The 23,982-nt window shown below is 53.9% G+C and overlaps 3 protein-coding genes and 1 long non-coding RNA gene across 21 annotated transcripts in view; 1 reads left to right on the top strand and 3 right to left on the bottom strand.

Annotated features, from left to right (window-relative positions):
- Positions 1-4,780: 4,780 nt before the first annotated feature.
- Positions 4,781-8,010, bottom strand: MOSPD3 (motile sperm domain containing 3). Of its 9 annotated transcripts, none has more exons than XM_015134477.3 (6): positions 7,822-8,010; positions 7,185-7,452; positions 6,901-6,976; positions 6,456-6,685; positions 5,133-5,297; positions 4,781-5,011 (listed from the first exon to the last, which is right to left on the bottom strand). In XM_015134477.3, exons 2-6 carry the CDS (start codon positions 7,387-7,389, stop codon positions 4,980-4,982), a joined length of 708 nt encoding a protein of 235 aa, XP_014989963.1. In that variant the 5' UTR covers positions 7,390-7,452; positions 7,822-8,010; the 3' UTR covers positions 4,781-4,979. The 9 variants fall into 9 exon arrangements, with proteins under 9 accessions (XP_014989963.1, XP_028701436.1, XP_028701437.1 ...); XM_028845603.2 differs by having other exon boundaries at positions 7,850-8,010; XM_028845604.2 differs by having other exon boundaries at positions 7,941-8,010.
- Positions 8,011-12,206: 4,196 nt separating this feature from the next.
- On the bottom strand, positions 12,207-18,380 carry PCOLCE (procollagen C-endopeptidase enhancer). 2 transcript variants are annotated; one of them, XM_028845596.2, is made up of 10 exons: positions 18,183-18,380; positions 17,196-17,304; positions 16,508-16,766; positions 16,221-16,295; positions 15,507-15,631; positions 14,914-15,050; positions 13,770-13,984; positions 12,861-12,938; positions 12,576-12,746; positions 12,207-12,442 (listed from the first exon to the last, which is right to left on the bottom strand). In XM_028845596.2, the coding sequence occupies exons 1-10, from the start codon at positions 18,275-18,277 to the stop codon at positions 12,276-12,278; spliced, it is 1,431 nt and encodes a 476-aa protein (XP_028701429.2). In that variant the 5' UTR covers positions 18,278-18,380; the 3' UTR covers positions 12,207-12,275. The 2 variants fall into 2 exon arrangements, with proteins under 2 accessions (XP_028701429.2, XP_001104751.4); XM_001104751.5 differs by lacking the exon at positions 16,221-16,295.
- Positions 18,263-23,982, top strand: part of LOC114676876 (uncharacterized) — a 12,943-nt gene continuing 7,223 nt past the window's right edge. Inside the window, exons 1-2 of the long non-coding RNA XR_003728003.2 lie at positions 18,263-18,393; positions 19,887-20,016. This is a non-coding gene — a long non-coding RNA (uncharacterized LOC114676876). The remainder of the gene's footprint in view (positions 18,394-19,886; positions 20,017-23,982) is intronic.
- Positions 19,606-23,982, bottom strand: part of FBXO24 (F-box protein 24) — a 19,257-nt gene continuing 14,880 nt past the window's right edge. For 5 of the 9 annotated variants that reach the window (XM_028845593.2, XM_015134471.3, XM_028845595.2 and 2 more), the window contains 2 exons: positions 20,540-20,710; positions 19,606-20,205 (listed from right to left, as the gene is read on the bottom strand). In XM_028845593.2, the coding sequence (XP_028701426.1) occupies positions 19,840-20,205; positions 20,540-20,710 (537 nt within the window). In that variant the 3' untranslated portion in view covers positions 19,606-19,839. The remainder of the gene's footprint in view (positions 20,206-20,539; positions 20,711-23,982) is intronic. The other 4 variants (XM_077996358.1, XM_077996360.1, XM_077996361.1 and 1 more) reach the window with 1 other exon arrangement.

Here is a 23,982-nt window from a genome sequence, read left to right as displayed (position 1 = left end):
TCTGGTGACATCTGTTATTGATAAGTGCCTTCATGCTTCTTCCTCACCCTCATGCCCATCCCATCCCATCATCCCTTCCTGGAGACCTAGGAAAGGATTAGGCAGAAGGGACCAGAGAGGGTGCACACAGGAATGCTGTCTCCATGGGGAAAACTGAGCTGTTTCTATCACTTAAGGAAACTGCCTAAGGAAATATTGAGGGCCCTTTCTCCAAAGACCACCATAAAGCAGGTGGTCTTTGGAGAAGGGGCCTTCAGTATCCTTTTTTGTTTTTGAGACACAGTCTCACTCTGTAACCCAAGCTGGAGTGCAGTGGCACAATCTCGGCCCACTGCAACATCCGCCTTCCGGGCTCAAGCGATCCTCCTGCCTCAGCCTCCTGAGTAGCTGGAACTACAGGTGCGCACCACCATGCCTGGCTAAATTTTTTTTTTATTTTAGTAGAGACGGGGGTTCCACCATGTTGCCCAGGGTGGTCCTGAACTCCTGAGCTCGGGTGATCTGCCTGCCTCAACCTCCCAAAGTGCTGGGATTACAGGCATGAGCCACCACACCCGGCCAGTATCTTGTCCTGGGATGAGGAATGGTTACATAATTTGCAAGACCTGCTGCAAAATGAAAAGGCAGGACCCCTTGCTCAAAAGCAGAAATAAGCTGGGCATGGTGGCTCATGTCTGTAATCCCAGTGCTTTGGGAGGCTGAGGCGGGAAGGTCATTTGAAGCCAGGAGTTCAAGACCAGCCTGGACAACATAGGGGAGAACCTGTCTCTACAAAAAATAAAAAACTTTAGCGGGGCATAGTGGTGTGTATCTGTAGTTCCAGCTACTCAGGAGGCTGAGGTAAGGCAGGGATAATTTGAGCCCAGGAATTTCAGGCTGCAGTGAGCTATGATCAAGTCACTGCACTCCAATCTGGGTGACAGAATGAGACCTTGTCTCAAAAAAAAAAAAAAAAAAAAAAGGACAGGAACAAAGCTTTTTTTTTGTTTTTGTTTTCTACAATTTCTCAACCTGTCATGGTATTCTTTTATTTGATATTTAATGTTGCACTCCCTTGGCCATGGGGACACACTTTCAAAACATAAATTCATGCTTGAACCCGGGAGGCAGAGGTTGCAGTGAGCCGCGATCATGCCACTGCACTCCAGCCTGGGTGACACATCAAGACTCTGTCTCAGGGAAACAAAAATTATTAAGAATTTCAAGGCTGGCACAGTGGCTCATGCCTGTAATCTCAGTACTTTGGGAAGCCAAGGTAGGCAGATTGCTTGAGCCTAGGAGTTCCGGAGCTGCCTGGGCAATATGGCAAAAACTTATCTCTACAAAAAGTAAAAAAATTAGCCGGGTGTGGTGGCATGCACCTGTAGTCCCAGCTACTCTAGGGTGCTGAGGTGGGAGAATTGCTTGAGCTTGGGAGGCGGAGGTTGCAGTGAGCTGAGATCGTGCCACTGCACTCCAGCCTGGGCAACAGAGTGGGAGAGTGGAACCCTGTCTCAAAAAAAAAAAAAAAAAAAGAAAAGAAAAAGAAAAAATTTCAACATAACAATCTCAGAGCATTAAACCCCAAGCATAGCGCCCCTTTCTGAGCATGGGGCCCTGTAAGACTCCAACAATGGTTACACACATTAGATGATTGGCCCTGCCTGGAACATCCTCCAGGATCTCCCCGCCCCCTTTTTCTTTTAGAGGGAGTCTCGCACTGTCATCCAGGGTAGAGTACAGTGGCGCGATCTCAGCTCATGACAACCTCTGACTCCCAGGTTCAAGCGATTCTCCTGCCTCAGCCTCCCTAGTAGCTAGGATTACAGGCGCCTGCCACCATGCCCAGCTAATTTTTTTTTTTTTTTTTTGTATTTTCAGTAGAGACGGGGTTTCTTGACCAGGCTGGCCTCGAACTCCTGACCTTGTGATCTGCCCTCCTTGGCCTCCCAAAGTGCTGGGATTACAGGTGTGAGCCACTGTACCTAGCCAGGATCCCCATTGACCAGTCTTTGTCCATTGAGGATGGAGACATTGAAGTGTAAGCTACCAGAGGCGGGAAATTCTAAGTGCTGGCACCATGTACCTTTAATCACAGCTTCAGGAGGCTGTGGTCCTGACAGCTCTTCAAGACACTGGGAAGTAAATGCCTCTTGGTCTAAGGCTTGGGATGCCACAGGGCTCTGGGTTTCAGGATGCAACTGTCCCCTCCTTAGCCCTCTAAGCTTGACTTCTTAGGTTCTCAGAACACTGAATTAGGATCAGAGACCTCCTGAGCTATTTGCTTCCCTGACATACAGTCCAGACAAGTGTTCCAAAGCACTTTCTCAACGCTTCTTCACTTTGTCCATTGCTCCCTGTGGTAGACAGAATAATGATCTGGACAAAAATGTCCACATCCTAATCCCCAAAACCTGTGAATGAAGTCCCAAAAATGGACATTGCAGATGTGATCTTGAGATGAGTGAATTAAGGATCTTTTTGTTTGTTTGTTTGTTTCCTTACTTATGGGAAATTTTTAATTTGAATTCAGCCTCCAGAGTAGCTGGGACTGCAGATGTGAGCTACCACGCCCAGCTAAGTTTTTGTTTTGTAGAGATAGAGTCTCGCTATGTGGTCCAGGCTGGAGTGCGGTGCTGCAATTATAGCTTATTGCAGCCTCAAACACCTGGGTTCAAGAGATCCTCCCATCTCAGCCTCCTGAGTAGCTGCAACTGCAAGTGTGAGCCACCATGCCCGGCTAATTAAAAAAAAAAAAAAAAATGCCAGGCGCAGTGGCTCATGCCTGTAATCCTAGCACTTTGGGAGGCCGAGGCGGGCCTGAGGTCAGGAGTTTGAGATCAGCCTGGCCAACATGGTGAAACCCTCTCTACTAATTATACAAAAATAAGTCAGAGGTGGTGGCGCACATCTGTATTCCTAGCTACCAGGGAGGCTGAGACAGGAGAATTGCTTGAACCCAGGAGGTGGAGGTTGCAGTGAGCCGAAATTGCACCACTGCACTCCAGCCTGGGCGACAGAGCAAGACTTTGTCTCAAAAAAAAAAAAAAATTTTTTTTAGAGATGGGATCTTGCTATATTGTCCAGGCTAGTGTTGAACTTCTGGCCTCAAGCTCTTCTCCTGCTCTGGCCTCTCAAAGCACTGGGATTACAGGTGGGAGCCCCTGCCCCCAGCCCTTCAGAAAGCCTTCTTGACCACACCAGTAACAAGGTTTTTTCACAAGTACTCACAGGACCATTAACCTATGTGGCACCTCAAATGCGTTTTGGGGACCTGGGCACATCCAGGCTGTTGTGAATGGATATCTTCCATACACATGTAATTTAGCAAAGAGGTTTCCTGGGCTATGGCAAGAGCTGTCCCCAGACTCCTGTTCACAAATGGCACACCCATTCTCCATGCAGTATCAGGGCCACACCCCACTGCAGCCAGCTCTGGGTGTGAGAGGTAGAAGACTCCCAGGGTAGTGGAGCAGGTCTCAGTGCCCCTAAACTAAAGCTGGAACAACTGATCACCTTCCAGTGCTCTGACAGCCTGGGTCTTAATAATATTATCTTGCTGATCTTTGTTCCCAGTCAACCATCTGCCCAGAGTCACTGGTTCTCCCTCTTTCTATTTTTTTGTAGAAACGGGGTCTTGCTATGTTGTCCAGGCTGGTCTTGAACCCCTGGGCTCAGGCAATCCTCCCACCTTGGCCTCTCAAAAGCACTGGGATTACAGATGTGAGCCACTGAGCCTGGCCACTCTCCCTCTTCCTCTGTTCCTCCTCACCCTGCACCTGAAGGAAGGCAGGTGAGCTGGAAGCCTGCCTTTTGTAAATTTTATTATTTTCCTGTACCTAGTTTTTTTGCTTGTTTTTTTTGTTTTTTTTTTTTTGTTTTTTTTTGTTTTCCTGGTTAAGGTGAGGTTATGTCAGGCAATACTATTTCCCCCATATTGGTAGGGACTTTGGTGTTTCTCATCCATGTGAGTTGAAGTCTTCTTTTTCTTAGATGGAATCTTGCTCTGTTGCCCAGGCTGGAGCGCAATGGCACAATCTCGGCTCACTACAGCCTCCACCTCTCAGATTCAAACAATTATCTTACCTCAGTCTCCTGAGTAGCTGGGATTACAGGCGCCCACCACCATGTCCGGCTAATTTTTGTATTTTTAGAGACAAGATTTCACCATGTTGGGTATATTTTTTGTATTTTTACAGACAAGATTTCACCATGTTGGCTACACTGGTCTCGAACTCCTGGCCTCAAGTGATCCACCCGCCTCAGCCCTGCAAAGTGCTGGGATTACAGGCTTGAGCCACTGCGCCCGGCCAAGGGAGTTGAAATCTTAAAGGACAGACAAAGGAAAACAGATATAGGGTCCAAAAGGCAGAAAAGGATTCTAGGAGTTGTAAACACCCAGGTAACCCTGGTGAGAGGCTTTGTTGCCTTCAGATGGTGGGACAGGAGTTCCGTGGCAGGCAGGATTAGGTGGTATTTTCGTTCACTTCCTTTTAGGTTAGGTACATTGGCTTAGGGACAGGATCCTATTCCAGGGCTGAAGAGGATCTTGAGACTCAACTTGCTCAACGCCCTCATTTTGTAGGTAGAATCTGCAGCTCAGAGAAATTAAATGATTTGCTCATGGTCACAGTTTTTCGACGCAAGCACCAGGAGTGACCCAAGTCTTCTAAATCCTCGCTGGGCCTCATCACGGCCCCAAGTGCCCAGGTCCCCTGGGAACAGGGGTGGGAGGAACTAGAGGATGTCTGAGTACCAAAAAAGAAGTGGGAAGACAGGCGCAAGTACCCTACATTTCTGATTTTCATTTTAAAAATGTATTTTATTCAGCTTGGAAAACGAGTACAAATCCCTGGGTGTTTTTTGTGGGGGAGGAGGGGGGAGTAGGCAGGAAAGAGAAGAGGGTAGGAGGCAAGGCAAGGTATGAGCATCACAGTGGCTGCCTTAAGACCCTGCCCAGGGAGGGTGAGGTGGGGTGGGCTGGGGGTTGAGCAGGGAGCTCAGGTCCGGAGGAACACCATGGTGAGGAGGCCTGGAGGGGGGACAAAGAAAGAACAGGGTCGCATGGGCAGCCCTGGGACTCTTGTTAGCGCTCCTCCTGTCCCTTCTCCCTTTTTCCTGGGTCCTGGGTCCCCAGCCACTACTGTCCTCACCCAAGACATAGGCGGCCACCAACTTTTGTCCCAGGGAGACGTGCAGGACTTGAGGCAGCTGGCTGCTGAGTTCGTCCTGGAGTGGGAGCAGCAGGAAGGCCACGGAGACAATCCCCGTCAGCAAGAAGAGGAGGAAGGAGCTGGTGGCCAGTTGCTGGCGGGGGTCTGAGAAACAAGATTCGTCAGATGCTGCAGTCCCCACTCCTGCCCAGCCCAGGTCCTCCAGGGAGAAGCCTGAACAAGGAAGATGTATCTACTTTTTTTTTTTTTTTAATTATCTTTTATTTTTTGTAGAGATGGAGTCTCATTACGTTGCCCAGGCTGGTCTGGAACTCTTGGCTTCAAGTGATCCTCCTGCCTCAGCCTCCTGAGTAGCTGGGACTATGGGTTCATGCTACCATGCCTGGCTCATTTTTCAGTTGCTTGTAGAAGGTCTTGCTATGTTGCCCAAGCTGATCTTGAACTCCTGGCCTCAAGCAATCTTCCCACCACCTCAGCCTCCCAAAGCAGTGGGATTATAGGCGTGAGCCACCATGCCCTGTATCTACTTTTTTTTTTTTTGAGACGGAGTCTTGCTCTGTCACCCAGGCTGGAGTGCAGTGGTGGGATCTCAGCTCACTGCAAGCTCCGCCTCCCGGGTTTACGCCATTCTCCTGCCTCAGCCTCCCAAGTAGCTGGGGCTACAGGCGCCCACCACCTCGGCCGGCTAGTTTTTTGTATTTTTTAGTAGAGACGGGGTTTCACCGTGTTAGCCAGGATGGTCTCGATCTCCTGACCTCGTGATCCGCCCGTCTCGGCCTCCCAAAGTGCTGGGATTACAGGCTTGAGCCACAGTGCCCGGCTTGTATCTACTTTTTACTGCCCTCCAAGGGTACACTGCAAGTGTCCTCTCCTTCCTAGAGCCTCTGTCCCCACCACCACAAGAAACTCTCTCCTCTAGTCCCTTAGCATTCATTTTCTCTCTTCTGTGGACCTGACACGCAGGGACCTCTCTTGATCTCAAACCCAGTACACAAGTTGGTACAGGGTTAATTGCTCAATACAGGTTTCTTATTGAACTGAACTGAGCTACAACACGATAGGAAGTACTGCGGTTACAGTCAAGGAAGAACTTTTTCCTCTAAGTAGAAGTCAGAAACTGAGGAAGCTGTAAGTCTTTTTCCCTCTCACCTGATATAAAATCTCAACTCGGAGGAATGTTTCCACCAAAAGACAAAAGACTGAACCAGGAGACTTACTCTTCAAATCCAGTTTATCTCATCTCTAGGGAGATGCTAGTTCCTGCCTCCCTACAGAACTCAAGATCCCCGTCTCCCAACTCACGTTCCTGGAAGTGTCTGGCCGTGGGTGGTGGTGTCCCAGCAGGAGGCCCTGGGTGAGGCGCTGGATCCGGCTGTCCCTGAAGCTCAAGGGGGTACGCTGGGGCTCTCAGAACAGAGGTAATGTCCTTGCGTCCCACCACGCGGCCCTCAGCTCCTTCCTCAGACAGCTCAATACGGAAGCGGTCCTGGACATCATAGTGGCTGGGAATGGGTGCCACATGGCGAATCACACTGGTCCCAAGGTAGGAGAGAAGCCCATTGGGGTGAAACGAGTGAGAGGCAGTAATCCTAGGAAATCTGAGCCTCCCCCCCAGAAGTCTCTCCTTTAGGGGCACAGACAGAGGGTAGGGCAAACAGGTGAAAGAGGGCAAGGTCTCAGACCTCAGACAACAGGTGGCAGCGACCTCTGGCTTCCATAAGCCTCCCCACCCTCCCAGCTCACTCACATGTCAATGCAAGACTGAGGCTTCACATATCCCTCTGCGTCAAACACCGTGTATTTGGCAGGTGCTGTGCACAGGACTGGGGGACAGAGACACACACAGACAAGCCCTGCCATGTGGGTCATTTGAGTCCCCTCTGCCTTCTGCCCGGCAGGCTGGACATGACTTTCCCAGTCCACCAAAGCTGGACGTCCAACCCTACCCATCTGACTCCTCCAGCCAACACAGCCCCCCAGTGCCCGGCCACCAGCCCCCAGATCCCTTGCACGAGGCGCCGATCCCTTTACCTCGGAATCGAAGCGCAGTTCCTGTGGGGTTATAGAGGGTCAGCAGCTGTCGGGGTCCGCTCCGCTGGTCCGCCCTGAATACTAGATCCGGGGGAAAGACCAGAACCGGGACAACGGGTCCCAAGGGAGGAGGGGCGCCCCGGGACCCCCGCCCAGGGGGCCCCGGACCCACCAGCTCCTGGTCCTGGGGCGCCCCACGGCGCATGCAGGCTCCGGGCGGTCGGACATCCGAGGGCAGAGCTCAGGGGACAGGGCCTAGAGTCGAGAGCTGGGGGGCGTGAGGGGCGAAAGGGGACAAGATGAGCTCCCGGGCCAGGGCCTGGACTGACGCCGCCGCCGCCTCGGAATCCCGCTAGATGGGACTCCCGCAGACCCAGGCCTAGGGCCCCCAAGACCTTCCCTCTTCCAGCTCTGCCCCAGGTTCCTTCGGACCCGCCAAGCCCCACCTCGACGGCCACGCCCACCCCGCTAAACCCGGCCCCTCGCAGCTCCCAACCCGGTCTTCTCCTCAGGCCCAGCTAGCGATCTCCATAAGCCCCGCCCCGCCGCTGGCCTCGCCCCTTCCGGGCGTTTCCGGACGCCCTCCTCCTCTCTCTGGCCAAACTCCGCGGGCTGCAGCGGCCGCCCGCGGAGCTACCTGTGACGCCTCCTGCTTCCTGGGAGACCTGTGTTTGCGTTTCCGGCCCCTCCCTAATCTCGGACACGGGCCCCGTCGGGCTTCTGCCTCAAAACGGCGGCTTGCGCTAGGATGCCTGCCTTGTGATCAAAGCACCTGACAGTCAGCTTGTGGTCAGACTAATGATGCCATGTTCCCGGGAGTCCTTTTGTATACTTCCGCCGTACGGCCTCTGTCATTGGCCAGGGCGTCTTTGTTTCTGCCGTAACTGTACGCCGATTGGTGTGCTGAAAGACCAAACAGAACGCCCTCCTTCTGTCGTCTGCGATTGGCTAGATTCCGGTGACGTAACAGTTTTCCTGGTCCTGAAGTAACTCAGGGAACCGGGGGCGGGGTTTCGAGTTGGGCTTTTTTTCTTCCTCCCTATTCTTGAGACGGTCCAAGTCAATCTCCCACCGGGAAGCCTTTTTCCTCCTCTTCAATTCCAGGCTCCCTTGGAAGCCTCTGCAGGAACCAAGCCTGTTTTCTTTTTTGCCTTTTTTTTTTGAGGCGAAGTCTCGCGCTGTCGCCCAGGCTAGAGTGCAATCTCGGCTCACTGCAACCATCGCCTCCAGGGTTCAAGCGATTCTCCTGTCCCAGCCTCCAGAGTAGCTGGGATTATAGGCGTGTGCCACCACGCCCGGGTAATTCTTTGTATTTTTAGTAGAGACAGGGTTTCACCATGTTGGTCAGGCTGGTCTCGAACTCCTGACCTCAGGCGATCCACTCGCCTCAGTCTCTCAAAGTGCTGCGATTACAGGCATGAGCCACCGTGCCCGGCCTCTCTGTCGCCCAGGCTTGAGTGCAGTGGTGCGATCATTGCTCACTGCAGCCTCCAACTCCTGGGTTCAAGGGATTCTCCTGCCCCAGCCTCCGAGTAGGTGGGATTACAGGTGCGCACCACCACACCCGGGTAATTTTTGTAATTTTTTGTAGAGACGATCTGGCTATGTTGTGCAGGCAGGTCTCGAACTCCTGGGCCCAAGCGATCCTCCCACTTAAGCCTCCCAAAGTGCATGAGAGCCACTGTCCCTCCCCCAGGCCCAAAGTCTGTTTTCTATGGGACTGGTTGGAGGCTCCTCCCATCTGGGACTCCAGCCTGAGTCTCACCTCCTGTTTCTCACCTTCCTGTAAGGGACGTGGGAAATCACTCACATTTGCACGGGGAATTAAGATTTGCTAATTTCAAACCCATGTTGTTCGAGTAATTATGTATTTTTAAAAAGGATTTGCTAAACCTTCCACTTTAATTGCATCGAATCTTCAACTCCTTTTACAGCCTGGATAAGGTGAAGAATCTGAGTCTCTCGGGGCACCCAGTTAGCGGTGGAACAAAGACAAAATTGATCTTAACGGAAAGTCTCCTCTGAACATGTTATGTAGAATTCCCATGTTCTCTTTTACATTTTCTTTCTTTCTTTCTTTCTTTTTTTGAGACAGTCTTGCTCTGTCACCCAGGCTGGAGGGCAGTGGTGCAATCATAGCTCCCTGCAGTCTCCACCTGCTTGGTTGGGCTCAACCGATCCTCCCGCCTCAGCCTTCTGAGTAGCTGGGACTACAGGCGTGTGCCTCCACACCTGGCTAATTTCATTTGTTTTTTTTTTTTTTTTAAGAGCACTTATAGTGATACATGACCTCCTATTTTATTGTTTCTCCTCCAGTAGAATGTTCTTCCCTTTCCACAAGAGCAGGGACTTTGTTTAGTTTTCTGTTGTATCTTTAGCACTTATGACAGTGCCTGCTATTTGGAATGAACAAATGAATGAGTGACTAGGATGAACTTTGAGCAGAGATCTGACTGGATTTAGGAAGTGAGCCATGAGATATATCTATGGCAGAGAATTCTGGATAGAGGAAACAGCAAAGGCCTAAAACAGAAGTGTACTAGAAATGGACCACAAGGCCGGGTGTGGTGGCTCATGCCTGTAATTCCAGCACTTTGGGAGGCCAAGGCAGGCGGATCACGAGGTCAGGAATTCGAGATCAGCCTGACCAACATAGTAAAACCCCGTCTCTACTAAAAATACAAAATTAGCCGGGCGTGGTGGCATGTACCTGTAGTCCCAGCTACTCAGGAGGCTGAGGCAGGAGAATCGTTCGAATTCGGGAGGTGGAGGTTGCAGTGAGCCGAGATAGCGCCACTGCACTCCAGCCTGGGCGACAGAGCGAGACTCCGTCTCAAAAAAAAAAAAAGGGGGCAACAAACTGTGAAGTTGCCAATGTGGCTGGAACAGATGATACACAGGAGACAGTAGACATGAAGCTGTGGCCGGGCGCGGTGGCTCACGCCTGTAATCCCAGCACTTTGGGAGGCCGAGGCGGGCGGATCACAAGGTCAGGAGATCGAGACCACGGTGAAACCCCATCTCTACTAAAAATACAAAAAATTAGCCGGGCGCGGTGGCGGGCGCCTGTAGTCCCAGCTACTCAGGAGGCTGAGGCAGGAGAATGGCGTAAACCCAGGAGGCGGAGCTTGCAGTGAGCCGAGATCGCACCACTGCACTCCAGCCTGGGCGACAGAGTGAGACTCTGTCTCAAAAAAAAAAAAAAAAAAAAAAAAAAAAAAAAAAAGACATGAAGCTGTGAGGCAGGAGAGAGAATGCAGATGATATAGGGCCTTGAACCCTTGGTAAGACTTGGGAAACTACGGGAAAGTTTTGAGTAAAGGAGGGACAAGATGTGACATATCGGCCAGGCGTGGTGGTTCATGCCTGCAATTCTAGCACTTTGGGAGGCCAAGGTGGGGTGAATCACCTGAGGTTGGGAGTTTGAGACCAGCCTTACCAACGTGGAGAAGCCCTGTCTCTATTAGAAATACAAAATTAGCCAGGCGTCGGCCGGGCGCGGTGGCTCAAGCCTGTAATCCCAGCACTTTGGGAGGCCGAGACGGGCGGATCAGGAGGTCAGGAGATCGAGACCATCCTGGCTAACACGGTGAAACCCCGTCTCTACTAAAAAATACAAAAAACTAGCCGGGCGAGGTGGCGGGCGCCTGTAGTCCCAGCTACTCGGGAGGCTGAGGCAGGAGAATGGCGGGAACCCGGGAGGCGGAGCTTGCAGTGAGCTGAGATCCGGCCACAGCACTCCAGCCTGGGCGACAGAGCGAGACTCTGTCTCAAAAAAAAAAAAAAAAAAAAAAAAAAAAAAAAAAATTAGCCAGGCGTGGTGATGCACCCCTGTAATTCCAGCTAGTCGGGAGGCTGAGGCAGGCAAATCACTTGAACCCAGGAGACAGAGTTTGCAGTGAGCCGAGATTACACCATTGCACTCCAGCCTGGGCAACAAGAGTGAAACTCTGTCTCAAAAAAAACAAAAACAAAAAACAAACAGCGACATATGTTCTTTTCTTTTTTATGTTACATTATTTTTTGAGACGGAGTCTCACTCTGTTGCCTAGGTTGGAGTGCAATGGCATGATCTCAGCTCACTGCAGTCTCCACCTCTTGAGTTCAAGCAATTCTTTTGCCTCAGTCTCCTGAGTAACAGGCGCTGGCAACCATGCCCAGCTAAATTTTTTTGTATTTTTAGTAGAGACGGGCTTTCACCATGTTGGCCAGGCTGGTCTCAAACTCCTGACCTCAAGTGATCTGCCTGCCTTGGCCTCTCAAAGTACTGGGACTACAGGCGTGAGTCACCGCGCCCAGCCAAGACGTGACATATTTTCTTTTTACCTTTTTAGAGAAAGTCTTACTCTGTTGCCTGGAGTACAGTGGTGTGATCATAGGTCACTGCAGCCTCAGAGTCCTAGGCTCAAGCACGCCTCCCACATCAGCCTCCTGAGTAGCTGGGACCACAGATGAGTACCATCACGCCCAGCTAATTATTTTTTGTAAAGACAGAATCTGGCCATGTTGCCCAGGCTGATCTGAAACTTCTGACCTCAAGTGATCCTCTCACCTCAGCCTCTCAAAGTGCTGGGATTACAGGCATCAGCCACTGCACCTGGCCTGTGACTTCTTTTTTTTTTTTTTTTTTTGAGACAGGGTCTCACTGTGTTCCTCCAGGTGGAGTACAGTGGCATAGTCACAGTTCACTGCAGTCTTACCTCCCCGGATCAAGTGGTCCTTCCACCTCAACTTGAGTAGCTGGGACTACAGGTGTCCACCACCACGCCTGGCTAATTTTTGTATTTTTTTTGTGGAGAGGGGTTTTGCCATGTTGCCCAGGCTGGTCTTAAACTCTTGGCCTCAGCAATCCTCCTGACTCAGCCTCCCATAGTGCTGGGATTACAGCTGTGAGCCACCACACCTGGTCACATTCTTAAAAGATTATTCTGTATAGTAAATATGTGTTGAATGAATGAATGAATGAAAAGAAATCCTCAAGCTGGACCCCAATACCATAAGCATGGAGATCTGACCCCTTCCTCAGTTAAGAAACATTTATTTGGATAAGAAAGAGGGCCTGAGGGCTAGGGGCCGGGGCTGGCCTGGGTCTCAGTCCTGGGACTCAGCAGCCCGCACAGGTTGGGAGGGGCACTTCCTCTTGCTTAGGTTGGTGAGGATCTGGTCCTGGTTGGGCCGGTGGAGAACCACAAAGCTCTCTGGAGGAAGGACGGGGCCTCTGTTCTCTTCCACCTGGCCCATCAACAGATAACTGACTCCTGGAAGAAGGAGGGAGGGAGGAGTTGAGATCTCTTATTCTTGAGACCTGTCAGCAGGTCTCAAGATTCCACACCTTGATCATTTCAGTGTGGCTTAGCTCGCCCCATCCCCATTTCTCCACATCTCTGTTACCTTTCTTCAAGGGGGGGCACTGCTTGCAAGGCACGTAAAACTTCAGGGAGGTGCCAGTGGGTGGAGAAGGCAGGTCCAGTCCTCCAGTTTTATAAGCACCAATAAGACTGACAGTGACAGCGAGGCCCTCCCCTGGCTCCCGAACCATGGACTTCACCGTTGCAGTCACCACTGTGGGAGAATGGGAGTGAGAGATGAGGAGATGGGAGGTTCCAGACGGCAGAGGACTGGAACCAGAAGCAGGAGGTGGTTCGAGGAGCTGGATGGGCTTGGGGGTGTTCTTACCCAGGCTGCTGGCACAGAAGTTGCTCTGCAAGGTGCCTGTCCGGCGGCACTGCTTTGGGCAGGTGACAGCGGGGGCATCTAGGAGGGAGGAGGGTGGAGCGTGACCTGCTCAGCAGGTAGGAGGGAGCATTGTCCGCATAACAGACTCATTGACTTGAACTGTTCAGAGCTCTGTCCAGCTTCCGGTCCCAGCACCCAGTAAGGGTCATTGGCAGGAAGGAGGGACCAGTGACTATAAGATGAATCAATGAGTGAATGTAGCCCAGGAAGAACTTTTTTGTTTGTTTAAGATGGAGTCTTGCTCTGTTGCCCAGGCTGGAGTGCAGCGGCACAGTCAGGCTCATTGAAGCCTCGACCTTCCCAGCTCAAGTGATCCTCCCACCTCAGCCTCCCAAGTAGCTATGACCACATGCCTGGTTATTTTTTTTTTTTTTTTTTTTTTTTTTTTTTGAGACAGAATCTCACTCTGTAACCCAAGCTGGAGTGCAGTGGCACAATCTCAGCTCACTACAATCTCCACCTCCCAGGTCAAGTGATTCTCCTGTCTCAGCTTCCCAAGTAGCTGGGATTACAGGTGTGCATCACCACACCTGGCAAATTTTTGTATTTTTAGTAGAGATGGGGTTTCGCCATGTTAGCCTGGGTGGTCTTGAACTCCTGACCTCAGGTGATCTGCCGGCCTTGGCCTCCCAAAGTGCTGGGATTACAGGCGTGAGCCACCAGCCCAGCCTAATTTTTTATTTTTGAAAAGACAGGGTCTTGCTATGTTGAACTCCTAGGCTTAAGTGATCCTCCAGCCTGGGCCTCCCAAAATGCTGGGATTACAGGTGTGAGCCACAGTGCAGGTCAGAACTTTTTGAAATGGCTCCCTTCAGTCTGTTTCCCCTTCCTCCCCCATCCCAGACTCACCGGGGGCTGAGGGAGTTTCCTCTGTTTTCTCCAGAGGTTGGGACTTGCGGGGCGGCTTGACTTTGGGCTCAGTTCCCGGTTTGGGGCTGGGCCCTTGCCCTTCTTTGGCAGTGCCCCGCGGCAGGGTCTTGTAGGAGGCTGAGAAGCCGTCAGCGGTGACGCTGAGATCTGAGACGAACTGGACAAGGAGTTCATTCCCTTCGGAGGAGATGGAGCTGCGGGTGGCCACCGAGCATTGGGGGAAGTGTCAGGGCGGGTGTGCACCACACTCGTCTCAGCCCCGTGACTTTTTTTTTTTTTTTTTTTTGAGACGGAGCCTCACTCTGCCGCCCAGGCTGGAGTGCAGTGGCGCCATCTCGGCTCACTGCAAGCTCCGCCTCCCGGGTTCACGCCATTCTCCTGTCTCAAGCCTCCCGAGTAGCTGGGACTACAGGCGCCCACCACCATGCCCGGCTAATTTTTTTGTATTTTTAGTAGAGACGGGGTTTCACCGTGTTAGCTAGGATGGTCTCGATCTCCTGACCTCGTGATCCGCCCGCCTCGGCCTCCCAAAGTGCAGGGATTACAGGCGTGAGTCACCGCACCCGGCCCCCCATGACCTTTTTTGTTTGTTTATTTGTTTGTTTGAGACAGGGTCTCACTTTGTCTCCCAGGCTTGAGTGCAGTGGCTCCATCTCGGCACACTGCAGCCTTGACCTTCTGGGTTCAAGTAATCCTCCTGCCCCAGCCCCGCAAGTTGCTGGGACTACAGGCACGCCACCATGTCCAGCTAATTATTTTGTATTTTTAGTACAGACAGGGTTGCGCCATGTTGCCCAGGCTGGTCTCGAACTCCTAAGCTCAGGTGATCCTCCAGCTTCGGCCTCCCAAAGTGCTATGATTACAGGCATGAGCCACTACGCCTGGTCCGGTGGCCTTTTAACTTCGTCCCGACTTCGCAGAGCCCCATTCGCCTCTCTATCCCCAGACTCCAGACCCAAGGCCAAATCTTCTCTTTGCCTGGCCCGGAACCTGCTCCCCTCCCTGGTTTGGAGCCCTGGGGTTCAGATCTCGTCCCTTTAGTTGAACCCCGCCCTTACAAACAGCCGCTTGCGCGCGGTCCCCCTACTCTCTCACCCGGACTCGCCCAGGTCCCGCCCCTCACCCCGGGACTGCGTCGCCGCAGAACTTCCCCAGCCTCCGGGAGTCGTCGCTCACGGCTCCGTTGAACACGCTGACCGAGTCGTAGCGGCAGTAGGTGTCCGGCTCCAGGTCAAATTTCTCGAAGGTCAGCGCGATGACCTGGTGGCGGGTGGAGGCGGGGGCTGCGCGGTGGGACACCTCTCGGCGCCTGCACCTCATCTACTGGGTGCCTTCTGCAGCCCCTACTCCCACCTCCCGCGTCCCCTGGGCCCCCTCCTGAAGGCGTTCACACCACAGCACGCAGGACCACACACACCCATGGGACCCTGCAGGGGCGTCGGTCGTCGTCGTTGGCAAGGTCAAGTCCTGGCGCACTCACAAGTGACAGACCCGCGTGTTATACCAGGACCCTGTACCTCACTCTCCTGAGACTTGTCTCAGTTGCAATTTTTACATTTTTGTTTGTGTGCCTGCAGGGGTTGGGGCTGTTTTGGGGGCCCACCAGCGCAAGCGCAGTGCTCGGGACACAGCAGATGTTCAATAAATATTTGCTGGCTGCAAGCTGGAGGGCGCCGCCTGGGTCCCCTAGGGCAGCCTGGGGAGGAGGGTCGGTACCTGATCCCGGGGTGCGATGATGTGCCAGGAACAGCTGATGCCCGGGGGGTAATCGGACTCGGGCCAGTTGGGCGTGGTCAGGGTTCCCTGGGCCTTCTCCAGCCGCCCCCCGCAAAATTGGTGCTCTGGGGAGGGGAGAGAGGAGCGGGGGTGGGGGGCAGTGGAGACCCTCGGTCAGCTCGAGGAGAGCTCTAGGCTGGGAGCCCCGGCAGGCAGCTCGGATGTCTGGGGCTCAGGATGAGGGGAGGAGAAGAAGGGGAGGTAAGACGGGGGCAGGTTAGCAGAGAGCGGCCGGGAGGAGCGCGGCTCGGGGAAGTCTGGGGCCGCAGGGCGCACTGGCGGGCGGTGGAAGCGGGAGGAGGAACTGGCTGGACGCCCCCTTCTGGCCCCTCCCCGACCCGCGGCCGCACCGCGCCTCTTCCCCTAGGAGATCCCATCTCCCCGGCCCTGCAGCAGAGTCCCCTTTCAGGCTGGAGAGGGTGTCCTCGACTTGGGGCACAGCCCCCGAGGCCCCCTTTAGGGAGGTCCCCGCCTGAAACATTGCAAGGGAGACTTCTGCCGCCAGGAGGGGGTGATGGGACCGCAATCGGGAGCCCAGGGCTGAGTGTAGGGGGGCCCCCCGGGTCGGAGGAACCTAGTCCCCCCAGCCCTGGGGTGCCCCCTCGCGCCCGTCGGAGGGAGCCCGATTGCGGACGGGGGCGGGCAGTTACTCACCGTCCCAGTAACCCCAGGCCGCCCATTCCACCCGCGGGTCGGTGACCCATTTCCGCCTCGCGCCTGGGGGGGGCCCTGGAAGAGGGGATGGGTGGGTGCGGGAGGAGGGGAGAGAAGACGGGGAGGAGGGACTGAAGGGGCGGTTAGTGAGGAAAATTGGTCAGGGAGGTAAGGCGCCCTAGGCGCTGGGGCGCGGGGTGGGCGGGGCAGAGGTTAGGGCTGGGGGCGGGACTGCGCCCGGGGCGGGGCCTGGAGTGGGGGGAAAGCGGAGGTGAGGGAGTTCTCACCAGTGCCCGAGGTGGCCCGCCCGCTGTACCAGAGCAGGAAGCCTCGTCCTCCTGTGCCCTCATCCGCCGTCATCCTCAGGGTCACCTGGTTGCCGGGGGCGACTAGGGGCGCAGGCCGGAAGGTCCCGCAAAAGCGTCCGAGCCGCTGGCCAGAAGTCCCAGACCCAGCGAAGACCTCCAGTGCATCGTAGCGGCAGGCGGGGTGCAGCTCCAGGTCGAAGACTCGGAATGAGAGGGACACAGTCTGACCCTCGGGGACCTGATAGCGGGGACAGAGGCGGGGACCCACAGAGTCAGGCCCCACACAACCCAGCCAGAGGGCAACTCCCCTGCCCCAAGCGTTTCTTGCAGAAACGGACTGAACGGGAAGAGGCCCCCATGCCAGTGTAGGGCAGAGGGCCTGGTCTCTGCAGCTCTGCTGGTGGCCTGTGCAGGGGACAAGAGCTGAGGCTTTGGAAGAGGAGGGAGGGCCGGGGACTGGAGAATGAGGATTTGAGGGAAGGGTTAAGAGGGTGCTTGTTACGGTGGGAATGATGCCTTTAGTGACAGAGGGAAGACACTTGGAGCTGCCCCAGGTTGAGAAGGTGGTGCCGGGGACTGGGGGTGGGGGCCTGGGGGCGCTCCCTTCCCAGTCAGGCCTTTGCCTCTGAGACTTTGACAAGCGGTAGTGCCCAGAGGGGCTTCTCACCGTTATGGTCCAGATGCACTCCTTATTAGGGGGGTAGAGGTTGGGGAACCCCTCACTTGCCACGTAACCTGATTCCCCCTTCACATCCCCTCCGCACAGGAACACGGGTCTGGAGAACAGAAACGGGGTCAGGAAAGAGCAGGGACGGGTGGGACGGGGGAGCACTGAAAAGATGGGGATGAGGTGATGAGGATGAAACTCCAAGGAGGGAAGCTGGGGGATGAAATGGAAAGGCCTTGAGAGACCTGGGGCAGCTTCCACCAGCCAGGACAGGGCTGGGGTGTCCCAGACTCCCACAAAGATAAGGGAAAAGTGGGCCTGGCAACTCGACCATCCCTCCAACCCCCAGAGTCCCCACCCCCACCCCAACAGAAATTCCCGGAATCCTCCTCGGCCCCCCTTCCTGACTCCCCCCTCACTCTGCCTGGCAGTCCAGGGACAGGAGCCGCCTAACTACTTCCAGATGTGGACACAGCCACGAGGCGGTGGGGGGGAGGGAGTGGAGAGATGGAGGGAGCTGCAGTGGTGATGGCCCTCTGATTGAACCTGGAGGCCAGGCCCCCCGAGCTCCTCACCTTAGCCCTGCCCCTGTTCCAAACTGCTTTAGAATCTGACTCCCAAGTCTCCACTCGCTGGCCCCTCCTCCCTCTAAATCCCTCTCGAATTCCTTCCTGGAATCCAGCTACCAGGCAAGTTCAGGAGCTTGGCTCTCTCTTGGGTTCTATGGGGGGGCCAAGGATCTGGGTGGGTGGGGAGACTTAAGATACCAGAGGACGAAGGTGGGGGAATGGGAGCAGTGGTAGCCTGCAGGAGATCAAGGTCTTACAGCAGATGGGGAGGATTTGGGGGCCAGAGAAGGGTGAGGCGGTGGGAAATCTGGGGAGTGGTGTGTCAGCAAGGGAACCCAAAATATCCCCAGGCATAACGCCCCAGGAATCAGGGGTCTGAAGTTCACTGGAGCTGTCTGGAAGATGCCAAGAGACCTACCTGGTGTAGTTGGGGGTCTGGCCCTGGGCAAAAGGCAGCAGGGCCCAGGCAGTGAGGAGGGGCCCCAGGAGGGAGGCTGTGGCTGCAGGCAGCATGGCCCCGGGGAAAGAGGCAGAGGTCCTCAAGACAGAGGCAGCAGCTGAATTTTGCAGAGCAGCAGCAGCGGTGGCGGCAGCAGCAGGATAATCAGCGCCAGATGGGGCAGCCTTGGGTGTGTGGGCGTGGGGACTGGCCAGTGGGGCGGGCGGTGGGGAAGGCGGGACAGTGGTGTGTCCTGGGACCTCTCTAGGTCTAGGACACATAAATGTTGACCTAAGAAGGGGGAGGAGCAGTGAGGGGCAGAGGCCGTCTCCCAGGCCTCAAGTAACGTCATCGGGAACCCCACTCTGTCCACTGAGGGAGTATCTCCAGGACCTTCTGAGGACTCACTAGCCCCCATCCTCCCCCAGCCCCTGCTTCCTCAGCTCAGGAGCCCTCATTGCTCACCCCCTGCCTGACCACCCCTGCCAGCCCATTTTCCAGTTCTTTTTTTTTTTTTTTTTTTTTTTTGAGACAGAGTCTCATTCTGTGATCCAGGCTGGAGTGCAGTGGCACCATCTCGGCTCACTGCAACCTTCGCCTCCCAGGTTCAAGCGATTTTTGTGCCTCAGCCTCCCAAGTAGCTGGGACTACAGGCACATACCTCCATGCCTGGCTAATTTTTGTATTTTTAGTAGGGACAGTGTTTCAGCATGCTGTCCAGGCTGGTCTCGAACTCCTAGCCTCAGGTGATCCACCTGCCTTGGCCTCCCAAGCTGCTGGGATTATAGGCGTAGCCACCAAGCCTGGCCTCCACTTCAAATCTCTATTGCCTTCTCTCCAGGCCTGGGCCAGACTAGGCCAAGGAGAAGGAATTCTCACCCCTGACCTCTTCCAACTACCTGAAGGTACAGGAAGCAAGGCAGGAGGCATGGGGTGTAGATGAAGGGAGTGTCCTTGTTACTGAGGAAGAGGTGGAAGGAGTAGAAAACAGAGCCCAAACCTGGGGGGTAAACAGAAGGAAGAGAGGAGGGGGCTGGCTTCAGGCTGAATTGAGATGGGTGGGAAGCTTGGGGGTCAAGAGGAACTGGCTGCCTCAGGATGGGACAAGTCTAATAGACAGGGGACCCCAGTGGGGTAGCCAAGAGCATCTGTGCATAGAGTTGTTCCAGAAAGTGGGGCCAGGACTTCCCAGTCCAAACGACCGGGTGGGCTCTTGGGAGCGGGGAGTGGACAGCAATGTGAAGAGTTCAGGCAGCATCAGCTCCGCCGCACCTGAGACCTGGAGCTGCTTCTGTTGCCTGCCTCTGCCTGGGCTCCTGCCCTCCCGCACCCACCATGCCGGGCAGCAGACCCCCATCCCTGCCCGTCCCTGCCAGCCTTCCACCAGGCCTCCACACCAGGCCTCACTGCAGCCTTTTATTCTATCCATCAAATCTCTCGTCCATGATAGTCAGGTTGGGGGCCCCTCCTGGGCAGCCCCCTGAACATTTTACAAAACAATTCCCTGCCTTACCCTGGTTAGCGGTCCCCACCCCCTAGCAACCCCTTCCCACATGCATGCACACAGTGGTCATTGCTCCTTAGTCCCTGGCCTGGGGCCAGACTCCCTCCAGGGACTAGGCTAGCATGAGGGGGATTAGGTCTCAGAGGCTGGGGGCCCTACACCACCCCCGCCTCCTTCAGCCTTCTGCAGCATGTCCAGGGCCTCCCAGAAGAAGTCCTTCTGTGCAGCCATCAGGGGCATCCACCCTACGATCTCCTTCATCTTCTCCATGCGGTCCTGCAACGTGTGGCAACTGTGGATCTGGCTAAGGTACTCCTCACAGGCCTGGGCCGTCCCCCCGGGGTCCTGGGGTGCTCCAGTCCCCAGGCTGGGCTCGGGAATCCCCACCACCCTGCTGGCTGGCAGGTCACGATAGGGGGTGTGCTGCTCGATGTCGTGGCTGGACAGGATGTATAGGCACTCCCTGGTGGCACAGAGGGCGCAGGCACACAGAGGGACCTTGGAGGAGGAGAGAAAGGGGCGTGGCTGAGTGGTATTTTCCTTGCAGGGGTTCCCAGGGAGCCCGGGCTAATCTGCCTATTGCATTCTTCCCTCTCACACCAGCCCTGAGCCTGCTAAGTCCCAGGGGTGTGAGAGGTTGGGCAAGGCCAGCACAGTCTGCTAAGGGAGAGAGCAGAGAGTGTGGTGTGAGGCAGAGGAGGGAGGTGGGGTGATGCTAGGAAAATGGGACCCCCTGGGTCCCTGCAGGAGCCCCAGCTACAGCCTTGTGGGCTTCCTGGCTCACAAGACTCTCGTCTTCCCTGGGTGCCCGCTCCCCTGACCCCGCTCTGACCTTGACTTGGAGCTTGACGAAGGAGGCACTCCCCTTGGGCCAGCCTGGGAGGCGGCCCCCAGCCCCACAGCCGCAGCCCAGCAGCTCCTTGCTGAACTCTGAGCTCTGGCTCAGCACCAGAGAGTGGTTGAGGCCACACCACAGGGTGATGGGCCGCTGCAGGTAACGAACCTGGGGACACACGGCCAGGGGCCCTGAGCGGGGAGCACTAAGGGACTGGGGGGCTGGGGTGGGAAAAGGTTGACTGGAAGGCTCGGGGCAGAATGTGAACTGGGGAGGAGGAAATGGGAGCCAGCACTGCCCCATGCCCCAGGTCTGCCCTGCTGACCCCTGCAGCCCCCATACTCTAAGTGGTCACATAGAGTCTTGCACTTCTCTTGGTACTTCATCTATGCCCCCAGAAAATGAGCTCCTTGCCTGAGCCCAGGGCCTGCTGTGGTGTACCCCTCATTTTCAGCCCACCCATCTGTGCCAGTCCAGCCTCTCATCCTGCCTGCCAGCCTCAGGGAGACTTGCTCCTTGTGCAACTCCAGGTTAGCCTCCAACACCACCCTGAGGAAGGACTTTCCTTCCACTATCCCTCCCTTCCTACTCTACTATTGTCTTTTCTTCCTTTCTTCTTTCCTTCCTTCCTTCCTTCCTTCCTTCCTTCCTTCCTTCCTTCCTTCCTTCCTTCCTTCCTTCCTTCCCTCCTTCCCTCCTTCCCTCCCTCCTTCTTTTCTTTTCTTTCTTTTCTTTCTTTCTTTTCTTTCTTTCCTTTCTTTCTTTTCTTTCTTTCTCTTTCTTCCTTTCTTTCTTTTTCCTCCCTCCCTCCCTCCCTTCCTTCTTCCTTCTTTTTTTTTTGAGACAGAGTCTGACTCCGTTGCTTAGGCTGGAGTGCGGTAGTACGATCTCAGCTCACTGCCAACTTCTGCCTCCTGGCTACAAGCGATTCTCCCACCTCAGCCTCCCAAGTAGCCAGGACTACGGGTCCCTGCCACCACGCCCATCTAATTTTTGTATTTTTAGTAGAGACGGGGTTTATGCCATGTTGACTAGGCTGGTCTCGAACTCCTGACCTCAGGTGATCTGCCTGCCTTGGCCTCCCAAAGTGCCGGGATTACAGGCGTGAACCACTGCACCTGGCCTCCACTCTAGTATTTTTATTTTCTATTTTCTTTTTTTAGAGATGGGGTCTCATTCTGTTGCCCAGGCTGAAGTACAGTGGTACAATCATAGCTCACTGCAGCCTTGAACTCCTGGGCTCAAGCCATCCTTCCACCTCAGCCTCCTGAGTAGCTGGGACTACAGGCGTGTGCCACCACACCCAGCATGTGCCTATAATTTTGAAATTTTAAATTTTTAAATTGTCTATAGAGATAGTGTCTCACTATGTTGCCCATGGTGATCTTGAACTCCTGGCCTCCCACTTCAGCCTCTACCTTTTTTTTTTTTCTTTTTTTTTTTTGTGGAGACAGAGTCTCACTCTGTTGCCCAAGCTGGAGTGCAGTGGCACAATCTCAGCTCACTGCAGCCTCTGTCTCTCCGCTTCAAGCAATTCTCCTGCCTCAGCCTCCCGAGTAGCTGGGACTATGGGTGCACATCGCCATGCCCAGCTAATTTCTTTTGTATTTTAGTAGAGACAGGGTTTCACCGTGTTGCCTGGGCTGGTCTTGAACTCCTGGGCTCACGAAATCCACCTGCCTTGGCCTCCCAAAGTGCTAGGATTACAGGTGTGAGCCACTGTGCTCAGCCTAGCATTTTCAACTTATCACATAATTCTTTTCCAAAATGGCCACCCTGTTTTTGAAAAAAAAAAAATTCTTCTACTTGCTTCCTGCCGCTTCCTGCCTCTCTCTCTTAAGCAGCAGAGTTGGTTACATGACCAATCTGAGGTTGGCCACATTACTGTTCCTTCCCACAGCCAGTCTTTCCAGCACCTCCCTGGGATCTGGCTTTTTTCTTTACTACATTACTGATATGCTCTTTCTAGAGGCACTTGCCCTCTCAGCGGCTAAATCCCAGGGCCTCTTCTACCCTCTCATTCTCCTGAGCCTGTTAGCGCTTTAATTCTGAAGACACTGAGAAGTAATTTATGGTCATTCTAGAAAAATTATGAAACATTGGCAAGCAAAAAATTAATTTTAAAATCACTGGAAATCCCACTATCTACTATTAATATCTTGCTAGATATTCTTCACTGTTGGCTAAACAAACAAATACACATAAGTTGTATATTTTTCATTTTTTAGAGATAGGGTCTCAGTGTCACCCAGGCTGGAGTGCAGTGGTGATCACTGCAGCCTCCAACTCCTGGCCTCAAGCAATCCTCCTGTCTCAGCCTCCTGAGTAGCTGGGATTACAGATGCCAGCCACCATGATGGGCAAGTTGTGTGTTTTTAAACAAAAAATGGGATGAGCCAAGGTGTGGTGGGTCACACCTGTAATCCCAGCATTTTAGGAGTCTGAGGTGGGAGGATTGCTTAAAGCCATGAGTTCAGTATAAGCCTGGGCAACATAGCAAGACCCTGTCTCAAAAAAAAAATTATCTAGGCATAGTGGCGCATTCCTGTAGTCCTGGCTGCTTGGGAGGTTGAAGCAGGAGGATCTCTTGAGCCCTGGAGTTGGAAGCTGCAGCGAGCTACAATTGTGCCACTGCACTCCAGCTTGGGAAGCAGCAAGACCCTGTCTCAAAAAAGTAATAATAAAAATAAAAGAGGCTGGGTGTGGTGGCTCACGCCTGTAATCCCAGCACTTTGGGAGGCCAAGGTGTGCAGATCACCTGAGGTTAGGAGTCGAGACCAGCCTGGCCAACATGGTAAAACTCCGTCTCTACTAAAAATACAAAAATTAGCCGGGCATGGTGGTGGACGCTGTAATCTCATCTACTTGGCAGACTGAGGCAGGAGAATCACTTGAACCTGGGAGGCAGAGGTTGCAGTGAGCCGAGATCGCGCCATTGCACTCCAGCCTGGGAGACACAGCAAGACTCCATCTTGAAAATAAAATAAAAATAAAAATAAATGGTACTATATAAACCATTTCTTAAAAGTTTTTTTCACCTAAAAATGTGGCATGACTATCTTTTCCATGTCAGTAGTAAATGTATCTTACATTGTCACACTGTCAATTAACCCTGCCACCCACCCCATTTGGAACTTCCTTGTCACATGGCTTCTGGGACAGTGTTAGAGGGGTGCATGGCCTGTTTTAGAGGCACCTCTTCTTCGTCCCCTGCCTACCACGGGGCCTACTTCTCAGAGTTGCTTTTCAGTCTCTACTTCTGTCCATTCAACCATGTTCCCAGGTAGTATCTAATTGCCAGCTAGACGTTTCCAATTGAGTGTGGTTTTGGTTTGGTTTTGTTTTGAGAGAGTCTCTCTCTGTCACCCAGGCTGGAATGCAGTGGCACGATCTCGGCTCACTGCAACCTCCGCCTCCCAGGCTAAAGCAATTCTCGTGCC

Source organism: Macaca mulatta, chromosome 3 (assembly GCF_049350105.2).
Source record: "Macaca mulatta isolate MMU2019108-1 chromosome 3, T2T-MMU8v2.0, whole genome shotgun sequence".
Lineage (NCBI taxonomy): Eukaryota > Metazoa > Chordata > Mammalia > Primates > Cercopithecidae > Macaca > Macaca mulatta.
The sequence above is the reverse complement of the archived record's forward strand: the minus strand, read 5'-3'. Positions and strand labels throughout refer to the sequence as shown.